At 43.7% G+C, this 23,756-nt stretch overlaps 1 protein-coding gene across 2 annotated transcripts in view; it reads left to right on the top strand.

The window, feature by feature from the left end:
• Positions 1-9,942: 9,942 nt before the first annotated feature.
• The window catches only part of Sec23a (SEC23 homolog A, COPII coat complex component), an 88,481-nt gene continuing 74,667 nt past the window's right edge, over positions 9,943-23,756 (top strand). The window contains exons 1-4 of one of the 2 annotated variants that reach the window (XM_045154390.1): positions 9,943-10,081; positions 17,969-18,210; positions 22,390-22,447; positions 22,625-22,711. In XM_045154390.1, coding sequence (XP_045010325.1) covers positions 17,990-18,210; positions 22,390-22,447; positions 22,625-22,711 — 366 coding nt within the window. In that variant the 5' untranslated portion in view covers positions 9,943-10,081; positions 17,969-17,989. Of the gene's footprint in view, positions 10,082-17,968; positions 18,211-22,389; positions 22,448-22,624; positions 22,712-23,756 lie in introns of those variants that run through there. The other variant, XM_045154391.1, reaches the window with a different exon arrangement.

The following is a 23,756-nucleotide window of genomic DNA, read 5'->3' as shown; positions in this document are numbered from 1 at the left end:
CTCGGGAGGCGGAAGGATTGCCATGAGTTCCAGGCCACTCTGAGACTACATAGTGAGTTCTAGGTCAGCCTGAGCGAGAGAGTGAGACCCTACCTCAAAAAACCAAAACAAACAAACAAAGAAAAAAAAAACAATGAAAGAAAGAAAAATTAACTAAAGACAGGTATGGTGGTGCATGTCTTTAATCCCAGCACTTGGGAGGCTGAGGTAGGAGGACTGATGTGATATTGAAGTCAGCCTGAGACTACAGAGTGAATTCCAGGTCAGTCTGGGTTAAAGCAAGATCCTACCTTGAAAAAAATGAACCAACCAATCCACCAACCTATCTGCCAAGTGCTTTATGTTTATTAGAAAACAAAAAAGAAACAGGGGTGCAAGCTCCATCTGGTGGTTAACACAGAAAATTCCAAGATATTATGTTATAATTCACCTGACCATAATACTGATGGTGCTGAAGTTGGAAGGAAAGTATTGCCCTTTATGTGGTTTGATTCTGGTATCCCCCATAAACTTAGGTGTTCAGAATGCTAGTTTCCCCAGCTGTTGGCAATGAAATTAATGCCTCCTGTAGGCAGCGTATTCTTGGGGGCAAGCTTATGGATATTATAGCCATTGTCCTCTTGCCAGCGTTCGGCACACTCTCCTATTCCTGTTGTTCATTTGATGTTGGCCAGGGGTTGATTGTTTCCCCCTGCCAGCATGGAGCTTCCCCTCGGGTCTATAAGCCAAAACATCCCCCCACCCCAAGAAAAAGGCTGCTCTTGGTTGAGTGATTTCTGCTAGCATTGTGAACCTGACTGCAATAGCTGCTAAATACTAACTAATATTTAAGGTAATTAGTTGGAAGACAAAGTCTTTTATAGGTGTTTAGAATACATGCCCCAAGCTGGGCGTGGTGGTGCACACCTTTAATCCCAGCACTTGGGAGGCAGAGGTAGGAGAATCACCATGAATTTGAGATCACCCTGAGAATACAGAGTGAACTGAACTCCAGGTCAGCCTGGACTAGAGTGAAACTCTACCTCGGAAGAAAAAAAAAAAAAAAAAAAAAAGAATATTTGCCCCATAAGAGTATCTGAAAACAATAGTTTGAAGATAAAATATGCTTGAAAAATATGTTTAAATTCCACTCTTCAAGATTTCTAAGGAATATAACTATCTTAAAATTCTTGACAAAAAGCCTAATTTACATAATTTAACTTGATATTTCCTGAATTTACTTTTCCACAGAACCTTTCTGTTTTTCACTCTTTAATCTTGGAATCCAGGGTCTCACTCTAGTCCAGAATGGCCTGGAGCTCACTCTGTAATCCCAAAATGGCCTCCAACTCATGGTAATCATTCTACCTCATCCTTTTGAGGGCTAAGATTAAAGGTATGATCCATCACACACAGTTTATAATCTCTGTATAATTTTGAGAAATGCCACATTAATTAAGCAATAATCTAAAGGGCATTTCTATAATAATAATTAGTAATAACAATAAAAAAGACAGCTGGAGAGATGGCTGAGTTGTTAAAGGGCTTGCTTGAGCTGGGCATGGTGGTGCATGCCTTATGTCCTAGCAATCTAGAGGCAGAGGTAGGAGGATTGCTGTGAGTTGGAGGCCACCCTGAAACTACATAGTGAATTACAGGTCAGCCTGGGCTAGAGTCAAACTCTACCTTGAAAAATCAGGAAAAAAAAGAAAATAATCAAAACAACAACAACATCAAAGCTTTAAAATATTTCCATTTATTTATCTGAAAGCAGGGGAGGGGCACACAGAGAATGAGAGAGGGGGGCGGTAGATAGATTATGGGTGCGCCAATGTCTTCCACTGCTATAAACTGAGTAAATGCATGGCCATCCTGTGTATCTGGTTCCATGTGAATATAACCTGGCTAGTCTTGCTTCACAAGCCATTGCCTCCAACCACTAAGCCACTTCCTTAGGCCCTTAAAGAACTTTTGGGTTTTTTGGTTCATTTTTGAGGTAGGGTTTCACTATGTAGTCTCAGGCTGGCTTCACACTAACAGCTATCCTCTTACCTCTGCTTCCCAAGTGCTGGGATTAAAAGCATGCACCACCATGCCCAGCTTTAAAAATGTTTAAATCTTTTTATTTATTTATCTAGCAAAGAAAGAGTCAGGGAGAGGGAGGGGGAAGGAGGGAAGGACAGAGAATGGGCAGGCTAGGGCTTCTAGCCACTGCAAATGAACTGCAGACACATGTGCCACCTTGTTGCAGCTGGCTTATATGGGGTACTGGGGAATCAAACCTGTGAGAGGATCAAATTTGCTCCAGTTTATAGCTAGGCCTAAGTTTTAGTTTCCTGGAGAGGCAGACAAGACTTCTGGGAAAAACCACCAACATAGGGTAGTTAATCAACAGTGACCCTGACATGTGGCCAGGGAATATAGCCAACCAGGGGCCTAAGTCAGCTCCTGCAATACATCTGGACTATGACCAAAAAAGGACTTGCCTGAGATAGCGGGCTCCAGGGCTGAGTCAGTTCCTGCAAAGTCTCTAAAACATGCATAAACATGTCCAAGGATGATAAAATCTGGGCCACGGCCAATCAAAGGTATACAAATGTAACTGCTGCTGGCTTAGCCAATCACATTAGAAGATGACCTAACCCTCCTAAAATTCCTCTTTCTGTGCTTAAAAGGGGCCTGCATGCTCCTCTCAGGGTCGCCATTTTATATGAATGGTTGACCCCCGCATCTGCATGCTGGCTGTTTCTACAGAATAAATTCTCTTTGCTTTTACTTACTATTCAAGTCTGGGGGCTTTTTTCAGCGATTCTTGGGCCCTTATATTTGGGGGCTTGTCTGGGATTGCTGGAGGGCCCCCCCAGACTCAATAGTAGAGTGTTTCTAGGGGAGCAATTGGTTCTTTGGTGATCAGTGGGTTGGGGCACCCCTCTGTACTGTGTGTCTTTGTTCTACTCTGTTCCTTGTTTTTTTCTGATAGACCTGGTGTGTGGACACAATCTGGAGGCTCACAAAGTTCAGGCAGACTCATCAATTATTAGTTCTGGGCCCGGGTGTTCTGAGGACACTCCAGAACCCCATCTATTGGAGCTGGAGAGCTCCAGTCTGACTCTGGTTTTGATAGGTATTAATGGGTTGCGCCTGTCTGGCAGAGCCTGTTTATGTGTTGAGCTGCCGTCAGCATCGTTTTGATTTCTTTTTTACACCCCAGGAGGTTTGTTTCTGTGTCTGTGTGTTGGTGTCTTGTTTGTCCTTTTCTACTTTCTTGTGAGATACCATGGGATAAATGACGAGTTCCACCCCACTGGACCTAGTCCAGTCATACTTCAAGGATTTCCAATGCCTGGTGGATAATCTGGGTTTAACAGTATGGCAGGGAAAACTAACCATCTTTTGCAGGAATGAGTGGCTGACTTTCAATGTGGGATGGCCAGAGGGAGGCACCTTCCACCTTCTTACCATTTACCAAGTTAAAGGTATTGTGTATAGGGATCCTGGGCATCCTGACCAGGTCCCATACATCACTGTTTGGCAATATCTGGTGGACAGCCCGCCCCACCCCCTTGGCTGAGACACTTTTTGCCACTGACTGTCAGTTAAGTGTTGGGCACTGCCAGGCACAGTCTGGAGCCTTCAGGAGAGGACCTGAGTTTCCAGTCACGGCTAAGGACCCCCAGGCTACAGGAGACCACGCCCTCTTCAAGCCCAGCACACCTGAACTTAGGCTCTGCCCATAGCCCTGTAACCTTTGGCTAGTTGCCTAGGAAACTCCTTATCAGCCAGCAGCCTTCACACAGTCCTGAGATCCTAGATCACCTGACAGTCCCTCTCCCCCCACCATTGCCTACATGCTAAAATGATTGTCTCCATATGCTAATTAGGCATCAGAAATGAACTTGGTACTCTCCCTCACCTTCAGATGCTTATAAACCCATTTCACTGACAATAAACTGAGAGAGCTATTCACCAAATTCCTCCTGAAAGTCCTTTACTTTCATGCGTACACCCACCCCAGTTGCCTGGGTGCCTTTGGGGGTACTGTGGCCAGCCCCTAGAGTAAGGACTCAGGAACAAACATTTAAGGAGTCAGGGCCACTGAAGGACCACAAGCCAGCAGTCTTAGCCCCCTCCATTCCTGAGGGGGACCTCTACCCACCTCCCTATATACCTACCTCTGTGCCAGAATCCATACCGCAAGTGGTCACTGCCCATCCAGGCCCAGGGGAGGACAGAGGGAATATGTAAGTCCTCCCCATACATGGGCCTGGACCACAAGATAGGCAGACTCCACCACGATTGCACTACATTTATAAGCAACTGGCCCCTCTGATCAGGAGGGATGACAGTATGTGGCCCACATCCCTTTTGCCACTAGTGACCTATGTAACTGGAAAATGCAAAATCCCACATTCTCAGAGAAATCCTCTTCCCTTCTAGATCTATTAGACTCTATAATGTTTACCCACCAACCCACATGGGACAATTTCCAACAGCTTTTGCAGGTGCTCTTCACAACTGAGGAAAGGGAATGGGTGTTAGCCGCAGCCTGAAAGTCAGTTCCAGGGCCAAACAGCCAGCCCACAGTGGTCCAAGCTGACATTGACATGGTTTTTCCCTTGATACACCTGAACTGGGAATCTAACAACCCTGAGGGTAAGGAGAGGCTGAAGGTTTACCACCACATTCTAATGGATGGTCTCCACAAGGCCTACAAATTTGTCTAAGGTAGGCCAGGTCTGAAAAGGTAAGGAGGAAAGCCCAGGGCCTTCCTAGAGCAACTGTTGGGAGCCTATTGCACTTACACACCCCTGGAACCTGAAGCAAAGGAAAATCAGTCCACTGTAAACGTGGCTTTTGTCAACAGGTGGCACCAGACATCTGCAGAAAACTCCAGCGACTGGATGGATTTGCAGGTAAGCAAATGGCAGAGCTCGTAGCCATAGCATAAGAGGTCTACAACAACAGGGACATTCCAGAAAATAGACAAACCAAAGGACTCACCAGAGTACAATTGGCGGCTACAGGGAGAGAAAGATCGGATTCCCGAGAATTAAGAGATATAGCCTATGGAAGGGGGAAAAACAAACAAACCCCTCAAAAGAAGGAGGGACGACCCCATCTCCAAAAAGACCAGTGTGCTTACTGCAAAGAAATAGGATGCTGGAAGAATGACTGCCCCAAAAAGCAGAGGGCAAAAGGACCAAAAGTTTTGGATATGGAAGAACTGAATGATTGAGGGCATCAGGGCTCACATGTCCTCCATGAGCCCTGGGTAACTGTAAAGGTTGGAGGGGAAACTGGTAGAGTTCCTAAATGACATAGGGGCACAACACTCTATCCTAAAACAACCTATGGGGGCCCTGTCTAACAAGAAAACATGGGTCCAGGGAGCCACCAGAACAAACCAATATTCATGGACTACCTGAAGAAAGGTGGATTTGGGAATGGGACAGGTAACCCACTCATTTATGGTTATCCCAGGTGTCCATACCCATTCCTGGGATGACAACTCCTGACCAAGATGGGGGAACAAGTCCATTTTATCCCTGAGGGAGTACAGGTCTTCAGTGAAAATGGCCCCATACACGTTCTGACTATGTCTCTAGAGGAAGAATACAAACTCTATGCCCCACCCCCTCTGACTGCCAACAAGGAACCATAATTGGAAAAATTATGTAAGGAAATTCCAGGAGTATGGGCAGAAAGAAAACAGATGGGGCTAGCTAAACATTGGGTCCCAATTTGGCACAACTAAAAGCTGATGCTAGACACCTTTTCAGGCTGGGTGGAGGCATTCCTAACCAAGAAAGAGACCACCACCGTAGTGGCTAGCAAGCTGCTAGAAGAAATTATCCCCAGGTATGGACTGCCTTCATTGTTGGGATCTAACAATGGACCTACCTTCATATCTCAGGTAACATAGTCGTTTGTTAAGATTGTGTGTGTGTGTGGGGAAAGATTGTGAAAAAAAGATTGAAAAAGATTGGAAAGGTTGGAAACTTCATTGTGCCTACCATCCCTGGAGTTCAGGCCAGGTAGAGAGTATGAATTGGACCTTAAAGGAGACCTTAATTAAATTAATCCTAGAAACTGGTGGTGACTGGGTAGCCCTCCTTTCTTATTCCCTGTATAAGGCTAGAAACACCCCCTATTCCCTAGGCCTAACACCCTTTGAAATACTATATGGGAGGCCCCTTCCCCTTCTGCCTAACCTTCAACCTGAAATCCTTGTAGAATTTGACCACCAGAAGTTCCTGGAATCCCTACAAGCTCTCCATAAGGTCCAAAAACAGATTTGGCTGGATATCTATGAGTCAGCTCCCCCTCCTAACCTCCATTGCTTTGAACCAGGTGATGAAGTCTGGATTAAGAGACACAATCACAAGACTCTTGAGCCATGCTGGAAAGGCCCTCATAAGGTAATCTTGACCATGCCCACAGCCATGAAGGTTGACTGAGTCAGAATCTGGATACATCAGTCCCACGTCAAACCTGTGGGATGAGAGACCACTCAACAGTTGCAACAACAAGGGGAGAAGCCTCCTAAGCCTCATAAGGACTCGACTCAGAAGGGTGGAGGATTCATCCCCACCCACTGAACCCACTAAAGCTAAGTCTTTACAAATCTGAAAACTGGTATGAATCCTTTTATTTTTCTTTTCAAAAATTTTTTTATTAACAACTTCCATGATTATAAAAAATATCCCATGGTAATGCCCTCCCTTCCCCCACTTTCCCCTTTGAAACTCCACTCTCCATCATATCCCCTCCCTGTCTCAATCAGTCTTTTATTTTGATGTTATGATCTTTTCCTCCTATTATGATGGTCTTGTGTAGGTAGTGTCAGGCACTGTGAAGTCATGGATATCCAGGCCATTTTGGGTCTAGGGGGAGCACGTTGTAAGGAGTCCTACCCTTCCTTTGGCTGCTCTTACATTCTTTCCACCACCCCTTCCACAATAGACCCTGACCCTTGGAAGGTGTGATAGAGATATTGCAGTGCTGAGCACTCCTGTCACTTCTTTCCAGCACCATGATATCTTCTGAGTCATCCCAAGGTCACTGCCATCTGAAAAGAGAAGATTATCAAAAGTGAGAGTAGCATTAATATAAGGGTATGAACATTAAGAGAAGAGCTTGCTGGGCAGTTTGATAAGCATAGTATATACATTTAGCCAGGCAACAGCAGACATTACACCCCTAGGGCTCATGACTACTGCTGTTTTAAGTTTTCAGTATCAGGGTTATATTACCTCCAATGGAGCAGTCCTCTAGTCCAATTAGAGGGCAACTGATTTCCACCATGACAGACGTGCCACTATTACACTGGTTGGCTCATTTGGCCTGGCTGGCCAAATATAAGGCTTGCAGTGTCCACTGTTGAGTATCTTCACTGGTGATTTCTCTCTATCCCACTGAACTGCATGCAGAATGGCTTCTTCCAGCTTTCTGTCAGGTGGTCTACATGGAGGAGGTTATCAGCTCAGTTCCAGCAGGACTTCTCAGTGGCCTTGTAGCCCAAGTATGTGAAGTCTTCATCAATAGGGTCTTACCATCTATTTCTGGTGGGAAACCAAGGGCCTCAGCAATGGCCTATAACATTTTGGGGACATCAGGGACCTCCCTGGCCAGCAACTCACTGGAAGGCATCCCATCCCTGGCACTGTGAATCCTTTTTTAATTGGTCCCCTTGGCTCACTACCCTCCTTTCAGTGGGGGAAGGGCCCGTGATGCTGTTGCTACTCACCCTCATCTGTGAGCTCCATATCCTTAATGCTCATAGGTTTGTCAAAGAACGTGTGCCTACCATTCATCTGTGATATTAAGGTCTCAATATCAACCCCTAAACCCCTCTCAAGGATTTGAGATGGAACCTATCTTAAGAGGGGAATGAGAGGATCAAATTTGCTCCAGTTTACAGATAGGCCTAAGTTTCAGTGTACTGGAGAGGCAGACAAGACTCCTGGGAAAACCATGAACAAAGGGCGGTTAATCAACAGCAACCCTGACATGTGGCTGGGGAAGATAGCCGCCCAGGGGCCTGAGTTAGTTCCTGCGATACTTCTGAACTATGACCAAAAAAAGGACTTGCTTGAGATAGCAGGCTCCAGCACTGAGTCAGTTCCTGCAAAGTCTCTAAAACATGTCTAAATATGTTCAAGGATGATAAAATCTGGGCCAATCAAAGGTGTACAAATGTAACTGTTGCTGGCTTAGCCAATCACATTAGAAGATGACCTAATCCTCCTAAAATTCCCCTAGCTGTGCTTCACAGGGGCCTGTGTGCTCCTCTCAGGGTCACCATTTTGTATGAATGGTTGACCCCCTGCATGGTCACTGTTTCTGCAGAATAAACACTCTTTGCTTTTACATTCTATTCAAGTCCGGGGTCTTTTTTCAGTGATTCTTGGACCCTTACACCTGGGTCCTTAACTTCATAGTCTAGTGACTTAACTGCTAAGCCATTTCACCAGCCCTAAAAAAAAAACTTTATTTTTTTATTTTGGTTTTTTGAGGTAGGGTCTCATTCTAGCCCAGGCGGGCCTAGAATTCACTATGTAGTCTCAGGGTGGCCTCAGGCTCACAGTGATCTGTGCCTCCCTACTGCTGGGGTTAAAGGTATGCACCACTCTATCTGGCAGGAATGAAATCTTTGAAGCCTCTGAGAAAAAACATGGAAATTTCAGAAGAGGAATCTCCCCAATCAACTCTTTCTGGATGTCTCATTTAATCTAGTGATTCATCTTGAACCAAGGCCAAGGCATTTGAAACAGACCTATGAATATGGAGGTTTGCTGCTAAACACTTAACTGTATACAACTGGTTATAATTGTTTGCTTTCAGTTATAGCACCTTGAGCAAGTCTTGCCACAATGATCACAATGATTTTTCCCTAAATATTCATATGAGCATGATGATCTAGAAATAAATGGACTTTTTTTTTTTTTTGGTAGTGGTTTTTCGAGGTTGGGTGTTGCTGTATCCCATAAATGCACTTTTATATCTCATCATTTTTTTTTAGCATACATTTGCAAACAGAGAGAGAAAAGAGAGGCAGACGGAATGGACGCACAAGGGCCTCCAGCCAGATGTAAATGAACTCCAGATGCATGCACCACCTTGTGCATCTGGCTTTACGTTGATACTGAGGAATTGAATTTGGGACGTTAGCCTTTGCAGTCAAGTCCCTTAACTGCTTAGCCATCTCTCCAGACCCTATTTATTGATTCTTATCACCACCATTATCATTGTTATTTAAAGGATTGTTGGGAAAATAAAACCTGACACAAGTACCGTCCAAAAAAGTCATCTCCAAACAAAGCAGACCAGTCAGATTACTCTATTTAGCGGTGGGGGTTGGGAACAGGTGGAGCTGAGGTGGTAATGTAGGAGAAAAAGTGGTAAAAGATAGATAAACAGTATGTAAGTTCTTCTTGGCCAGGGATTTTTTTTTTCCATTTTCATATTATCCTTTCAATTGTGTGGCACGTAATAGTTGTATTTGTTGCCCTCAGTGAGAAAAAGAACTCCTTTGGCTTTTCCAGATCTGTAGTCCGAAGCTCTTGGAATCAACAGGGCCCTGGGCCCAGGAGCGGACACAGCTGTAGAAGTTCTCCAGCCTCTATGCGAGCTGCAGGGAGAGGGCCACTGCGGGTGGGCGCCAAGAGCGCCCTTGCCACGTACTTTCTGGCTTCCTGGCCTGTGTGGCTGGGTCCTATTCACACCGTCTGCCTGCACGTTTCCACCGCATCTCTCCTTCCTCCCTTCCCGCCTCACACTTTAACCTTAAACTACTGAATCCGGTCTCCCGCCCCGGTTCCGCTGGTGGCCACGCCCCTGTCAGCGTCCCAGCCCCAGCCCCGCCCCATCGCCCCGCCCCATTCACCGCGCGCCCCGCCCCCTCGCGGGCGGCCCCGCCCCTCCTGCCCCTTGACGTGGCAGAGGCGGCACCGGCCATGTTGGCCCGGCCGAGGTCCTAGCGGAGGCCGGGGCGGGGCGGCGACGCCCCTGATTGCAGTGCCACGGCTGCTCCGGCTCGGCGGAGGGAGCTGACTGCAAGACGCAGGCTGCGGCGGGCGCGCGTCTCGCAGGAGGGGTCGTGGTAAGGACCGACTACTCGGTCGCCCGGTTCCTCCGCTCCCTGGGGGTCCGCGGGCGCTCAGCGGGAGGCCGCAGCCGGGCGGGCCGAGGTCTGGAGGTGGCCGGGGCCGTGCCCTCTCGCCTCCCCGCCGCGGGCGCTCGCCCCGGTAGGGAGGCTGTGGCCCGGTGCCGACCCGGGCACGCCGAGCCCTGAGCTCCCCTACCTCGCTCTCCAGGGCATGGCCACCCGGGCCCCTCACCCCATTCGGCTCGGTGAGCTGGAGGGACGGGAGTAGGACGAACCGGGGCGGTTCGGGCATCTGCTGGGCGCTACACCTTCCCTTCCTAGCCCATCGCTCCCTGGGGCTTTCTTGGATCATTTCTTGGCTGATCTGGAGCGCCCTAGACTTTGAACCCAGGTGCCTGCATCACCCCATAATTCGGCCTTGGGTGTTAAACAGGTTAAGGAGAAAAGTGCCTGGTAAAGCTAATGCCTTGGGCTTCGATGACTAATGATCAGTTTTCAGACCTGACCTACCCTGCGGTTGGGCTTCAACGCTGCCTATAGTGTTTTCCCATTTTGGAGGAATAGGAAAAATCACAGTCAGGGGGAAGTTGTAAATTTATACGTAGTCACTGGAATGGGAATGCTAACTTCACCTTTTCAGATAAACTTCTTTAACCTTTGTCCCTTCCGTCCAAGCCATAGATAAGTAGACAAATTAATTTGCCCCAAAAAGTTAATAGATTTAAAATATAACTGCATATGAAACCCTTTCCATTCTTCACCAGTAGTGTAATTAACATCACTTCAGAAGTCCTTACATCTTAATTCATTCATAGAATTTATGAGACCTTGAAAATTTTTTTTTTCTTTTCTGAGACAGATTGTCTAGCCCAGGTTGTTGTGGAAATTCTGTACCCCGGGTTGGCCTTGAGCTCATAGTGAGTGATTCTTCTCATCCTCCATGCTCGGCTGAGACCTTGTAGTTTTAAAGCCTCAAATCCCTCATTTTACTGATGAGAAAGTTGAGGATCAGGAACGTTTCATCCCAAGATCCTTTATTCATTAGCCTGTTTCACTGGGGATTTTTACCACTGAAAATTAGGAGAGGCATATTGGTAACAAATACATCTAATTGAAAGGAACTAACTGTACCTATTTGTAATGTTGTATGTTAGTCAATTATGTATAAAACAGCTATAATTGGAATAGTAATAATTCCATAGGGGAAGTCTTAAAATACTATAGGAAAGTATTTGCTATACTACAGTAAGTGATATAGTACTTTGGTTCTACTAGGAGAAGTTATTTAATTGACAAGTTATTTAATAAAATGCTTAAAAATAGTTCTCACTGATATAAATTGTATTGAAATATGTGATTTTTTCTTTAGAATGGTCTTTAAAAAATTGGTCTTTAAAAATGGTTTTTGAAAATTTATTATTATTTGTGTGCATGTGTGTGTGTATGTGCACATCTGAATTTCTTGACACTGCAAGTGAATGCCTGTTTGGCTTTATGTGGGTGACTGGGGATTTGAACTTGGACCTGTAGGTGTTACAAGTAAGGGCCTTTAACTACTGAGCCATCTCCCTAGTCTTGTATCACTTTTTAAATATTTTTATTTTTGCAAGCAGAGAGAAATAGAGATAATAGGCATACCATGGTCTCCAGCCACTGCATATGAAGCCCAGATGCATGTGCTGCTGTGCATCTGGCTTTACATGGGGACTGGGGAATGAAACTGGGCTTATTCAGCTTTGCAGGCTGAGCCATTTCTCCAGCCCCTTGTATCACTTTTTAAAAAGACTATATTTCAGTGTGGTGTGGTGGCAATGTGCTTTTAATCCCAGCAGTCAGGAGGCTGAGTTTGGAGGGTGGTTGTGAGTTTGAGGCTAGCCTGGGACTACAGAGTGAGTTCCAGGTCTTTCTGAGCTACAGTGAGATCCTGCCTCAGACCAACCAACCAACCAACAAACAAACAAAAAGAAAGGCTAGTATCTTAAGTCTGCATTTTAGTTACTTTTAGGTTTTCATGAAAGCATGTTAATATTAGGGAATAAAATGTTTGGAAAATAGTGCCATTTCTTGTGAAGCTAGTTTGCAAAAGGACTTTTGCACTGAAATTTTAAAATTGAGAAATGACTGCCTTTGAAAGGGAGGTAATGAAGTGTTGTGCATGGCCATGTAACTGGACAAGTTGTAACTTCTAATATTGCTGGGAAAGAAAAATGTTAAGAAATACACTGCAAAAAAGAAAGAAAGAAAGAAAGAAAGAAATACACTGGAGTCATTAGTGAGCCAGTATGACTTTAGAGTAGCAGGAGTAAGAGAAAAAAGTGAGGAAGAAGAGCAGAATTGTGTCAAATGTCACACAGGTGATATTTAGTATGTCTTAATAAAAAGTAAGGGTGTAGAATTAGAATCCAGTCTATCACCTGTTGTAGAAACTTCAACCAGGCTGTTGCTTAAATTTGAATGTCTTCTTGCTGAGTCAGAGATTTTTAGGACCTTTCTATGATTTTAAACAGTACTGGAGAGACAGACAAAACTGTAATTTAAATTTTTTTTCTTTTTCTATTTTTGATTTTTCAAGATAAGCTGATTTGAAATTCACAATGTAGTCTCAGGTTGTCCTTGAATTCAAAGCAATTCTTCTACCTCTGCCTCCCAAGTACTGGTATTAAAGGTGCTGAGCTTTTGTTTTTGTTCTTAGAGGTAGGGTCTCCTTCTAGTGCAGGATGACCTGGAATTGGAATTCACTAAGTAGTCTCACAGTGGCCTTGAACTCAAGGCAATCCTTCTATCTCTGCCTTCTGAGTGCTGGGATTAAAGGTGTATGCCACCATGCCTCGCTATAATGAATTTTATTTACTTATTTATGTTTGGTTTTTCAAGGTACGGTTTTGCTCTAGCTCAGGCTGACCTAGAATTAGTCTCAGGGTGGCCATGAACTCACAGTGATTCTCTTGTCTCTGCTTCCCAAGTTCTGGGATTAAAGGCATGTGCCATCATGCCCAGCATAGTACTTTAATTTTAAACTTTTATTAAAAACCTCCATGTAGAGGCAATCTACCATGATTATAATCCTTTCCCATCACCTTCTGTTTTTCCTCTACCAAATAAATCCCTTCTTTCCAACTGGTCTCTCTTCTATTTTGTTTATTTATTTTCTAGGTAGGATCTCACTCTAGCCCAGGCTGACATGGAACTCACTATGTAGTCCTAGCCTGGCCTTACATGCACGACAGTCTTCCTACCTTAGTCTCCCAAGAGCTAGGATTAAAGGTGTGTGTCACTATGCCTGTTGTCTTCATTTTGATGTCATCATTTTCCCCCTCCTATTATACAGGCCTTGTAGGTAAGTAGCATCAACCACTGTGAGGTCATGAGTGCCACGGCAACTTTTGTGTGTGGGAGACAGTGTTGCAAAGCACTCTTTCCCTTCCTTTGGCTCTTACATTATTTCTGCCACTTCTTCTACAATGGTCCCTGAGCCTTGGAGGGTGTGATAGAGATGTCTCATTTAGTGCTAAACACTCCACTATTATTTCGTCTCGCACTTTGTTGAATTTTGAGTCTCTCCAGTGGTCACTGCCACCTTAAAAGAGGTTTTCTTAACTAAAACTGAGTAATGTTAATATATGAACATAAGCATAAGTATTTAGAGGACATTTTGGTGGGTATACTATATCTATTTAATTAGACAACAGTAGCAATTTCTCCCCTAAGCTCATGACCTCCCCAGCCATAGGCTTTTGATTAAGTTTTCAGTAGCAGGCCTGAATTACCTCCTATGGAGTGGGTCTCAAGTCCAATCAGAGTGCTGTTAGTTTTCCCTATAACAGACAGACAAGTCACCATTGCACCAGTTGGCAAATTTGACCTGACTGACCAGCCATTAAATTGTAGGTTCCACTGCTGGTTAAGCCCATTAATGACTTCTTTTTTTCTTTTTGGTTTTTTGAGGTAGGGTGTCACTGTAGCTCAGGCTGACCTGGAATTCATGATGTAGTCTCAGGGTGGCCTCCAACTCATGGTGATCCTCCTATCTCTGCCTCCCAAGTGCTGGGATTAAAGGTGTGTGCCACCATGCCTGGCTCCCTTGTTGACTTTTCTATCCCTCAGGACCCACATAAGCCAGATGCACAAGGTGGTGCATGTGTCTGGAGTTCCTTTGTAGTAGTTGGATGCTCTGGAGTGCTCATTCTCTCTTTCCCTCTGCCTCTTTATCTCTCTCTCTCTCAAATAAATAAATAAAAATTATAAAAATAATTTTAGCTGGATGTGGTGGTGCATGCCTTTAATTCCAGTACTCGGGAAGCAGATGTAGGAGGATCACTGGGTCTTTTGGCTTTGCAGGCAAGTGCCTTAACTGCTAATCCATCTCTCTAGCCTTCATTTTTTTTTTTTTTAACATGATGACGTTCATCTTTGCCTTAATAATACTTCAAACCATATTTTTATACTTTTCATTTCCCCAACTTCCTACCATAACTGACCACTGCTGTAGTTTAAGAGCAAGAGCTAGAACTGTAGTGTAGGCAGGCAAGCTAGCGTCCTGAGAAAGTAGTAAAGTGGAGATGTCTGTTGATATTGGGCCTTCCCCAGAATTGCATCCTCTCCCTCTGGCAGTGAACTTACCTGGTTATGGTGTTGCATACTTGTAACCCCAGCATTTGGGAGTCTGAGGATGGAGTCTCTGGGGACAACATGTGTTACATAGTGAGACCCTGTTTTGAAACAACAAAACAGAAGCCCAAACAAACCTGGCAGTGAACCAAGAGGCTGTATAGCTCTTTTCAGCATTCTGACAGCTAGTCACCCCAGTAGAGGCTTCCAGCTCAGCTTTGGCTTGATTTCTCAGTGTCTTGCATCCCAGCCTTGTGGAGTCTTCAGCAGTAGGGTCTTACCATCTAGTTCTGGTAGGCAACCAAGAGCCTTTTTTTTTTTTGAGGTAGGGTCTCACTCTAGCCTAGATTGATCTAGAACTCACTCTGGCCTTGAACTCATGATAGTCCTCCTACCTCAACTTGGTGAGTATTGGGACTAAAGGTATGAACCACCACACCTACCTAGGAAGATCTTTTTGTTCGTTCTATGAAGTAATCTCTTTTATAAAGTTTCGTGGCTCTTGTGGGTTCTAGAGAATTGAACCAGGATCCTTTGGCTTTGCAGGCAAATGCCTTAACTGCTAAGCCATCTCTCCAGCCCTAGATTAGTATAACTTTTTTAAAAAATATTTTTTTATTTTTTATTTAGTTATTTGAGAGGCAGATAGAGAGAATGGGCATGCCAGGGCCTCCAGCCACTGCAAACGAACTCCAGATGCGTGTGTCCTCTTGTGCGTCTGGCTTACATGGGTCCTGGGGAATCGAGCCTTGAACCAGGGTCCTTAGGCTTCACAGGCAAGTGCTTAACCGCTAAGCCAGCTCTCCAGCCCCAGATTAGTATAACTTTTAAAGTTGATTTCTTTACTATAGGTTTTAAAAGTGCAAAAAAGTGGGGCTGGAGAGATGGTTTAGTGGTTAAGGCACTTGCCCACAAAGCCCAAAGGACCCAGGTTTGATTCTCCAGAACCCACATAAGCCAGATGCACAAGGTGACTTATATGCCTGGAGTTCGTTTGCAGAGGTCCTGGTGTGCCCATTCTTGGTATCTGCCTCTTTCTCTTTCTGTTTCAAATAAAAATAAAAAAATAATTAAAAATGTGAATAAAGGGCTAGAGAGATGGCTTAGCAGTTAAGGAGCTTGCCTGTGAAGCTTAAGAACTCATGTTCAAATCTCCAGGTCCCATGTAAGCCAGATGCACAGTGATGCAATTACACAATGTTGCACATGCACACAAGGAGGCACATGTGGCTGGAGTTAGTTTGCCGTGGCTGGAGGCCCTGGCATGCCCATTCACTTCCCCTCCCCTCCACCCACTCCCCCCTTTCTCTCTCTGTCTCTCTCAAAAGAAGAAAAACAAGTGAACGAAAATATGATGAGTCTAATGGACATTTGGGTCTGAAGAATTATTGAACCATTACTTTGTGATAGTAGAGTTATTGTTGCTTATTTATTCTTTTCTCAGTAAATGCGTTCATTTGGTCATGATTTCTTTATTATTATTATTTTTATTTTTCAAGGCAGGGTCTCACTCTAGCCCAGCCTTACCAGGAATTCACTATGTTGTCTCAGGGTGGCCTTGAACTCTCAGTGATCTTCCTACCTCTACCTCCCAAGTGCTGGGAGTAAAGGCATGTGCCATCTCATCTGCTTTTTTAATTTATTTTTATTTTTTACTGACAGCTTCTATACTTACAATAAACCATGATATTTTCCTCCCCTCCCCATTTCCCCATCACAACTCCACTCTCCATCATATCCCCTCCCTCTCTCCATTAGTCTCTCTTTTATTTTGGTGTCATTGTTTTTTTTTTAAATTTTTTTTTTTTTGGTTTTTTGAGGTAGGGTCTCACTCTGATCCAGGCTGACCTGGAATTAACTCTGTCATCTCAGGGTGGCCTTGAACTCATGGCAATCCTCCTACCTCTGCCTCCCGAGTGCTGGGATTAAAGGCGTGCGCCACCACGCCCGGCTGTCATTGTTTTTTTCTTATATTATGAGGGTTTTGTGAAGGTATTGCTAATGCCTGGTTTTATTTTTCTCTTTTCAAAATTCTTTTTTTATTAACAACTTGTATGATTATAATCAATATCCCTCGGTAATGCCCTCCCTCCCCCCTCCCTTCCCCTTTGAAACTCCATTCTCTAGCATATCCCCTCCCCCTCTCAATCAGTCTCTCTTTTATTTTGATGTCATTATCTTTTCATCCTATTATGATGGTTTTATGTAGGTAGTGTCAGGCACTGTGAGGTCATGGATATCCAGGCCATTTTGTGTCTGGGGGTAACATGTTGTAAGGAGTCCTACCTTTCCTTTGGCTCTTACATTCTTCCTGCCACCTCTTCTGCAATGGACCCTGAGCCTTGGAAGGTGTGATAGAGATATTGCAGTGCTGAGCACTCCTGTCACTTCTTTCCAGCACCATGATGTCTTCTGAGTCATCCCAATGTCACTGCCATCTGAAGAGAAGATTCTCTACCAAAAGTGAGAGTAGCATTAATATAAGGGCATGAACATTAAGAAAAGTGCTTACTGGGCAGTTTGATAAGCATAGTATATACATTAAGCCAGGCAGCAGCAGACGTTATAACCCTAGGGCTCATGACTACCCCCCTTTTAAGCTTTCAGTATCAGGGATGTATTCTATCCCATGGAGTGGGCCTCCAGTTCAATTAGAGGGCAATTGGTTTCCACCATGACAGACATGCCACTGTTGCACCCATTGTAATGCCTGGCTTTTAAAAATTTTATCTTTATTTTTACTTACATATTTTACAGAAAGGAAGAAGCAGAGAGGGGGGAGGAGGAAGGGGGAGGGAGAGAGAGAGGAAGAATGGGTGCACCAGGGCCTCCAGCAACTGCAAACGAATTCCAGAGACATGCATTTCCATGTGCATCTGCCTTACTGGGGAACTGAACCTGGGTCCATAGCCTTCTTAGGCAAGCGCCTTAATCACTGAGCCATTCTTCCAGCCCTGGTCATGATTTCTAATATGTTAGTCTTGCCAAATGTGGGACTAGAAAGGTGGTTTAATGGCTAAATGTACAAAGCCTGCTGCTACAGGTTTAGTTCCTCAGCACACACATAAAAGCCAGATGCAAAGTGGCACATGCATCTAGAGTTTGTTTTCAGTGGCAGGAGACCCTGGAACATGCAAACTCTCACGCACAATCACACACACAAATAATCAATAAAAATAAAATTAAAAAATGTTGCCAGATGTGGGAAAACACTTATTTTGAATCTTCTAAGAGGTTCTTGGGTTTTAAAATATCCTTTATTTTATGTTTCAGAAATAAGATTCAAACTCTGCAATGACAACCTATTTGGAATTTATCCAACAAAATGAAGAACGAGATGGGGTGCGGTTTAGTTGGAATGTTTGGCCATCTAGTCGTCTGGAAGCTACAAGGATGGTGGTTCCAGTGGCAGCCCTGTTCACACCACTGAAGGAGAGACCTGACTTACCACCCATTCAGTACGAGCCTGTGCTGTGTAGTAGGACTACTTGCCGTGCAGTTTTGAATCCTTTATGGTAATGAAAATACTTGGAAAAAACTAACATGGCAACATCATTCAAATAATGTACTTTGTTTCTTGCTTGTTTGTATAAAAATACCTTTGTTCATAGTTATTTTTTCAAGTTATAATAGTTAAAGAAACCCACAAAGCTATTAAATCTCCATATCATTCTAGTTATAGTGAGTTGCAACATGAATAGACCAAGTAAAAATGTTAGTATGGAAACAATTAGAGGGGCTGGGGAAATGGCTTAGTGGTTAAAGTCATTTGCTCACAAAGCCTGCTGGCCTGGGTTCAGTTCCTCAGCCATCCATGTCAAGCTTGATATGAAAAGTGATGCAAGCATCTAGCATTTGTTTGCACTGGCATTAGGCCTTGGTGCATACACACATACACACATACATACATATTAAAAAAAACAAACCAATGATGACTGATATTCTTAAAAAAGTATTTTAAAAAATATTTACTCATGTGGGGCAGGGAGGGAGGGAGAATGGGTGTGCCAGGGCCTCTAGCCACTGCAAACAAACTCCAGATGTATGCGCCACCTTGCATATCTGGCTTACTTGGGCACTGGGGAATTGAACCTGGATCCTTAGGCTTCACAGACAAGTGGTTTAACTGCTAAGCCATCTCTCCAGCCCTAAAACCTTTTTTATTTATCTATTTGTAAGGAGATGGGAGAGACAGAGGGAGGGAGAGAATGGGCATGTCAAGACCTTCTGCTATTGCTGCAAAGGAACTTCAGACTCTGTGTCACTTTGTGCATATGGGTGCTGGGTAATTGAACCTGGGCCACTAGGCTTTGCAAGCATCTTAATCCATCTCCTCAGCCCTTTTATATTTTTATTATTTTGTTTTTTCAAGGTAGGTTCTCACTCTAGCTCAGGTTGACCTGGAATTCACTCTGTATCCTCAGAGTGCCCTTGAACTCACAGCGATCTTCCTACCTCTGCCTTCTAAGTGCTGGGATTAAAGGTGTGCACCACCATGCCTGGCTAATGTATTATTTTTATTTTTATTTAAGAGAGAGATGGGGACAGAGGGAAGAGGGAGAGAGAGAGAGAATGGACATGCTAGGGCCTTGAGCCACTGCAAACACACTCTAGATCTGGCTCACGTGGGTACTGAGGAATCAAACTTGGGTCCTTAGGCCTCACAGGCAAATGGTTTAATTGCTAAGCCATCTCTCCAGCTTCATTTTTTTTTTTTTTGTGAGTAAGAAAAAGGTAGAGAAAAAGAGAGAGTAAGAGTGAGAATGGGTGTGCCAGAGCCTCTTGCCACTGCAGATAAACTCCAGACATATGCACCACTCTGTGCATTTGGCTTTATGTGGGTATTGCAAAATTGAACCCAGGACATCAGGCCTTGCAAGCAAGTGCCTTTAACTGCTGAGCCATCTCTCCAGCAGTATTACATATTTTCTTTAAAAAATTTTTTTTGTTGTTGTTGTTATTTTGATTTATTTGAGAGTGACAGACAGAGAGAAAGAGGCAGAGAGAGAGAGGGAGAGAGAATGGGGGTGTGGTCTCCAGCCACTGCAGACGAACTCCAGATGCGTGTGCCCCCTTGTGTATCTGGCTAATGTGGGTCCTGGGGAATCAAGCCTCAAACTGGGCTCCTTAGGCTTCACAGGCAAGCGCTTAACCACTAAGCCATCTCTCCAGCCCAATATTACGTATTTTCTATATACTAGTACTGGATGTGCATCAATGCATCTTCTTTGTTTAAAACATATTTATTTGTGTGTGTGTGTGTTTGTGTGTCTGCTCCAAGTTCTCTTATTGCAAAAGAAAACTCAATATTTGGGCCACTTTTTGCATCTGACTTTATGTGGATGGTTAGTAAATTCAACCCGGATTAGTAGGCTTTACAAGCAAGCACCTTTAACTGCTAAGCCATCTCCCCAGTCTCCTTTCTCTACCAACCCATCTTCTGTCGTTAAAAAAGTCACTCCGGGTTTTTTCTTCCCTGCTTTGTTTTCATTTTGGTTATTCTTTAATTAAAAAATGCTTAGAGGGCCGGGCATGGTGGTGCACGCCTTTAATCCTAGCACTTGGGAGGCAGAGGTAGGTGGATCGCTGTTAGTTCGAGGCCACCCTGAGATTACATAGTGAATTCCAGGTCAGCCTGGGCTAGAGTGAGACCCTACCTCAAAAAAAAAAAAAAAAAAAAATGCTTGGGGAGCTGGAGGGATGGCTTAGCAGTTAAGGCATTTGCCTACAAAGCCAAAGGACCCAGATTCAATTCCCTAGGACCCATGTTAGTCAGATGCACAAGGGGCCACATGCATCTGGAGTTCGTCTGCAGTGGCTAGAGGCCCTGGCATGCCCATTATCTCTCTCTCTATCTTTCTCTCTTTCTCTGTCAAAATAAATAAACAAATAATTAAAAAAAATTCTTGGGGCTAGAGAGATTACTTAGTGGTTAAGCATTTGCCTATAAAGCCTAAGGACCCCAGTTCGAGACTCAATCCTCAGTACCCATGTAAACCAGATGCACAAGGTGGTGCATGCATCTGGAGTTCATTCTCTCTTTCTGTCTCTTTCTCTGTCTGGTGCTATAAAATAAAATAAAATAAAAAATAAAATAAAATAAAAAAATGCTTTCAGGCTGGAGACATGGCTCAGGGTTAGGATACTTGTCAGCAAAGCCTAACAACTTGGGTTCAATTCCCTAGTACCCTTGTAAAACCAGATGTACAAAGTGACACAGGCATCTGTAGTTCATTTGCAGTGGCTAGAAGCCCTGGTCACCCATTTTCTCTTTCTGTCTGTCTGCTCTCTGTATAAAAAAAGAATGTTCTCTTTAATTTAAATTTGATTTTATGTTTGTTTTCTTTTTTTTTTTTTTTCTTTTTGGTGTTTTTCAAGGTAGGATCTCACACTAGCCCAGGCTGACCTGGAATTTTTTTTTTTTTAATATTTATTTATTTATTTGAGAGAGAGTGTGTGTGAGAGAGGAGGAAGATAGAGAAAAAATTAGTGTACCATGCCTCTCACCACTACAAATGAACTCCATAGGCATGTGTTACTTTGTGTTTATGGCTTTACATGAATACTGGGGAATTGAACTTGGGTGCTTAGGTTTTGCAGGCAAACACTTTTAACTGCTAAGCCATCTCTCTAGTCCGCTCCCCAGCTCGCCCAAGCTTTTTTTTTTTTTGAGACTGGGTTTTACTGTATAGCCCTGCATGGCCTAGTACTCGTATGTGTAGGCCAGACTGACCTTGAACTTAACTGTAGTCTTCCTGCCTCTGCCTTGCCTGAGTTCTGGGACTACTGGCATATGTTGTTATACCTGGCCACGAGAGTCTCCTTTAAAGTAGCTACCTCATGGCCTGGAGAGATGGCTCAGTTGGTGGAGGTACTTGCTTGCAGGTCCAGATGACCCGGATCCCCAGTGCCCACAAGGAGCCAGATGTGCAGAATGGTGCATACATACGGAGTGTGTTTGCTGTGGCAGGAGGCCCTAGTGTTCCCATTCTCTCTGCTTACAAAAAATAATAAAATAATTAAAAAATGATAGCTACCTCAAACACATTTTAACACTGAGCTTTGTTTTCTTTAATCTTTATTATTGCTATCAAAGTGTTTTCAGCCAGGCATTGGTAGTGCCTGCCTGTAATCCCAACAACTTGTTGAAGATGTTTTGGCAAGACTCTATTTCAATATAAAAGTATGAATGTGCCCAGTTACAGCTTCATAGAACGTTTGCCTCACATGTACAAAGCCCTGTGTTCAATTTCTAGCGCCAAAAATAATTACTTTTGAGTATCACTTTGAACCTTTTTTTTTTTTTTGAGGTAGGGTCTCACTCTAGCTCAGGCTGACCTGGAATTCACTATGTAGTGTCAGGGTGGCCTCAAACTCACTGTGATACTCCTACCTCTGCCTCCCAAGTACTGGGATTAAAGGCATGCACCACCATGTCCAGCTTACCATTTGGTTTTTTGAGGTAGAGTTGGACTCTAGTCCAGGCTGACCTAGGATTCACTATGTAATCTCAGGGTGGCCTTGAACTCATGGTGGTCCTTTTACTTCTGCCTTCCAAGTGCTGGGATTAAAGGCGTGTGCCACCATGCCTGGCTTATTCATATTTTAGAAAGAAATTAATTTCATTGAAATTAGGATCACTGTAATACTGAATTGAAGGATGACCGAACTAATATATTTTTTTCTTAAAACAGTCAAGTGGATTATCGAGCAAAACTTTGGGCCTGCAACTTTTGTTATCAGAGGAATCAGGTAAAAAAATGCCTCAATGCTGATGTTAATATTACAGTAATAGCTGTTGGAAAGTGATGGCTTAAAAAGATAGATAAACTAATATAATTAAATGGTTAGGAAATAATTTTTAGTGTAAAACTTTATTGCTTTTTCTGTCAAATAATTTGTTAAAAATTTTTGTTTTACAATGTATAGTTTCCACCGACTTATGCTGGAATATCTGAACTGAATCAGCCTGCTGAACTTTTACCTCAATTTTCAAGCATTGAATATGTTGTCTTGGTAAGAATGTAGGAGTAAATACTTAAAGCTTTAAATATGTAGAAGTTTTATGACAGAATCCTTGTAAAACCCAGATGACTTTAAAGGCATTAAGCCCATTGAACTGTTGGAGCGTTTCAGAAGGTTGGACTGGCAGGGTCAAGTTGGGCAAAGTAATTTCTGATGTTCTTTGATGTGTGATCAGTTCCAGAGTAGGAGTGTGTGATTTGCTGCACTGAGTAGATCAGTAAACAATAAACTATCAATTTTATTTTTTTATTAGAACGTCTGTTGACAAATACTTAGCCATATAATGCTAAAGTCTTTTGATTTGTCTCTCACTCTAATTAATGAACATAAAACACCCCCCAAATAGAAGTGGAGATGGCTCAGCAGTTAAGATGCTTGCCTGCGAAGCCTAAGGACCCAGGTTCAGTTTCCCAGCACCCCAGATGCACAAGGTGGCACATACATCTGTAGTTCGTTTGCAGTGGCTTGAGGCCCTGGCATGCTCATTCTCTCTATCTGCATCTCTCTCTTTATTTTTTATTTTATTTATTTATTTACTTTTTGAGGTAGGATCTCTAGCTCAGGCTGACCTGAAATTCATTATGTAGTCTCAGGGTGGTCTTGAGCTCACAGCAATCCTCCTACCTCTGCCTCCCGAGTGCTGGGTTTAAAGGCGTGCATCACCATGCCTGACTTCTCTCTCTTAAATAAATAAAAATATATGATAAATCATTTTAAAATATAAAGAAAACTGGAACCAGTCAGTAATTTGTTATTTCTTTCTTTTTAAACTTTTTTTTTGGTTAATGTATTTGAGAGTGACAGAGAGAGAAAGAGGCAGGGAGGGGGGTAGGGAGGAGAGAGGAAGGGAGAGAATGGGTACGCCAGCGCCTCCAGCCACTGCAAACAAACTCCAGACATTGAATGGGTACTGGGGTTAAAAACTCAGGTCCTCATGCTTTCAAGACAGGCACTTGTTGACTGAGCTATCTCCGAAACTCAAGGCACACATTAAAAAATTAAAAAAAAAATTGCCGGGTGTGGTGGCGCGCGCCTT

This window comes from Jaculus jaculus, chromosome 7, assembly GCF_020740685.1.
Source record: "Jaculus jaculus isolate mJacJac1 chromosome 7, mJacJac1.mat.Y.cur, whole genome shotgun sequence".
Classification (NCBI taxonomy): domain Eukaryota; kingdom Metazoa; phylum Chordata; class Mammalia; order Rodentia; family Dipodidae; genus Jaculus; species Jaculus jaculus.
The sequence above is the reverse complement of the archived record's forward strand: the minus strand, read 5'-3'. Positions and strand labels throughout refer to the sequence as shown.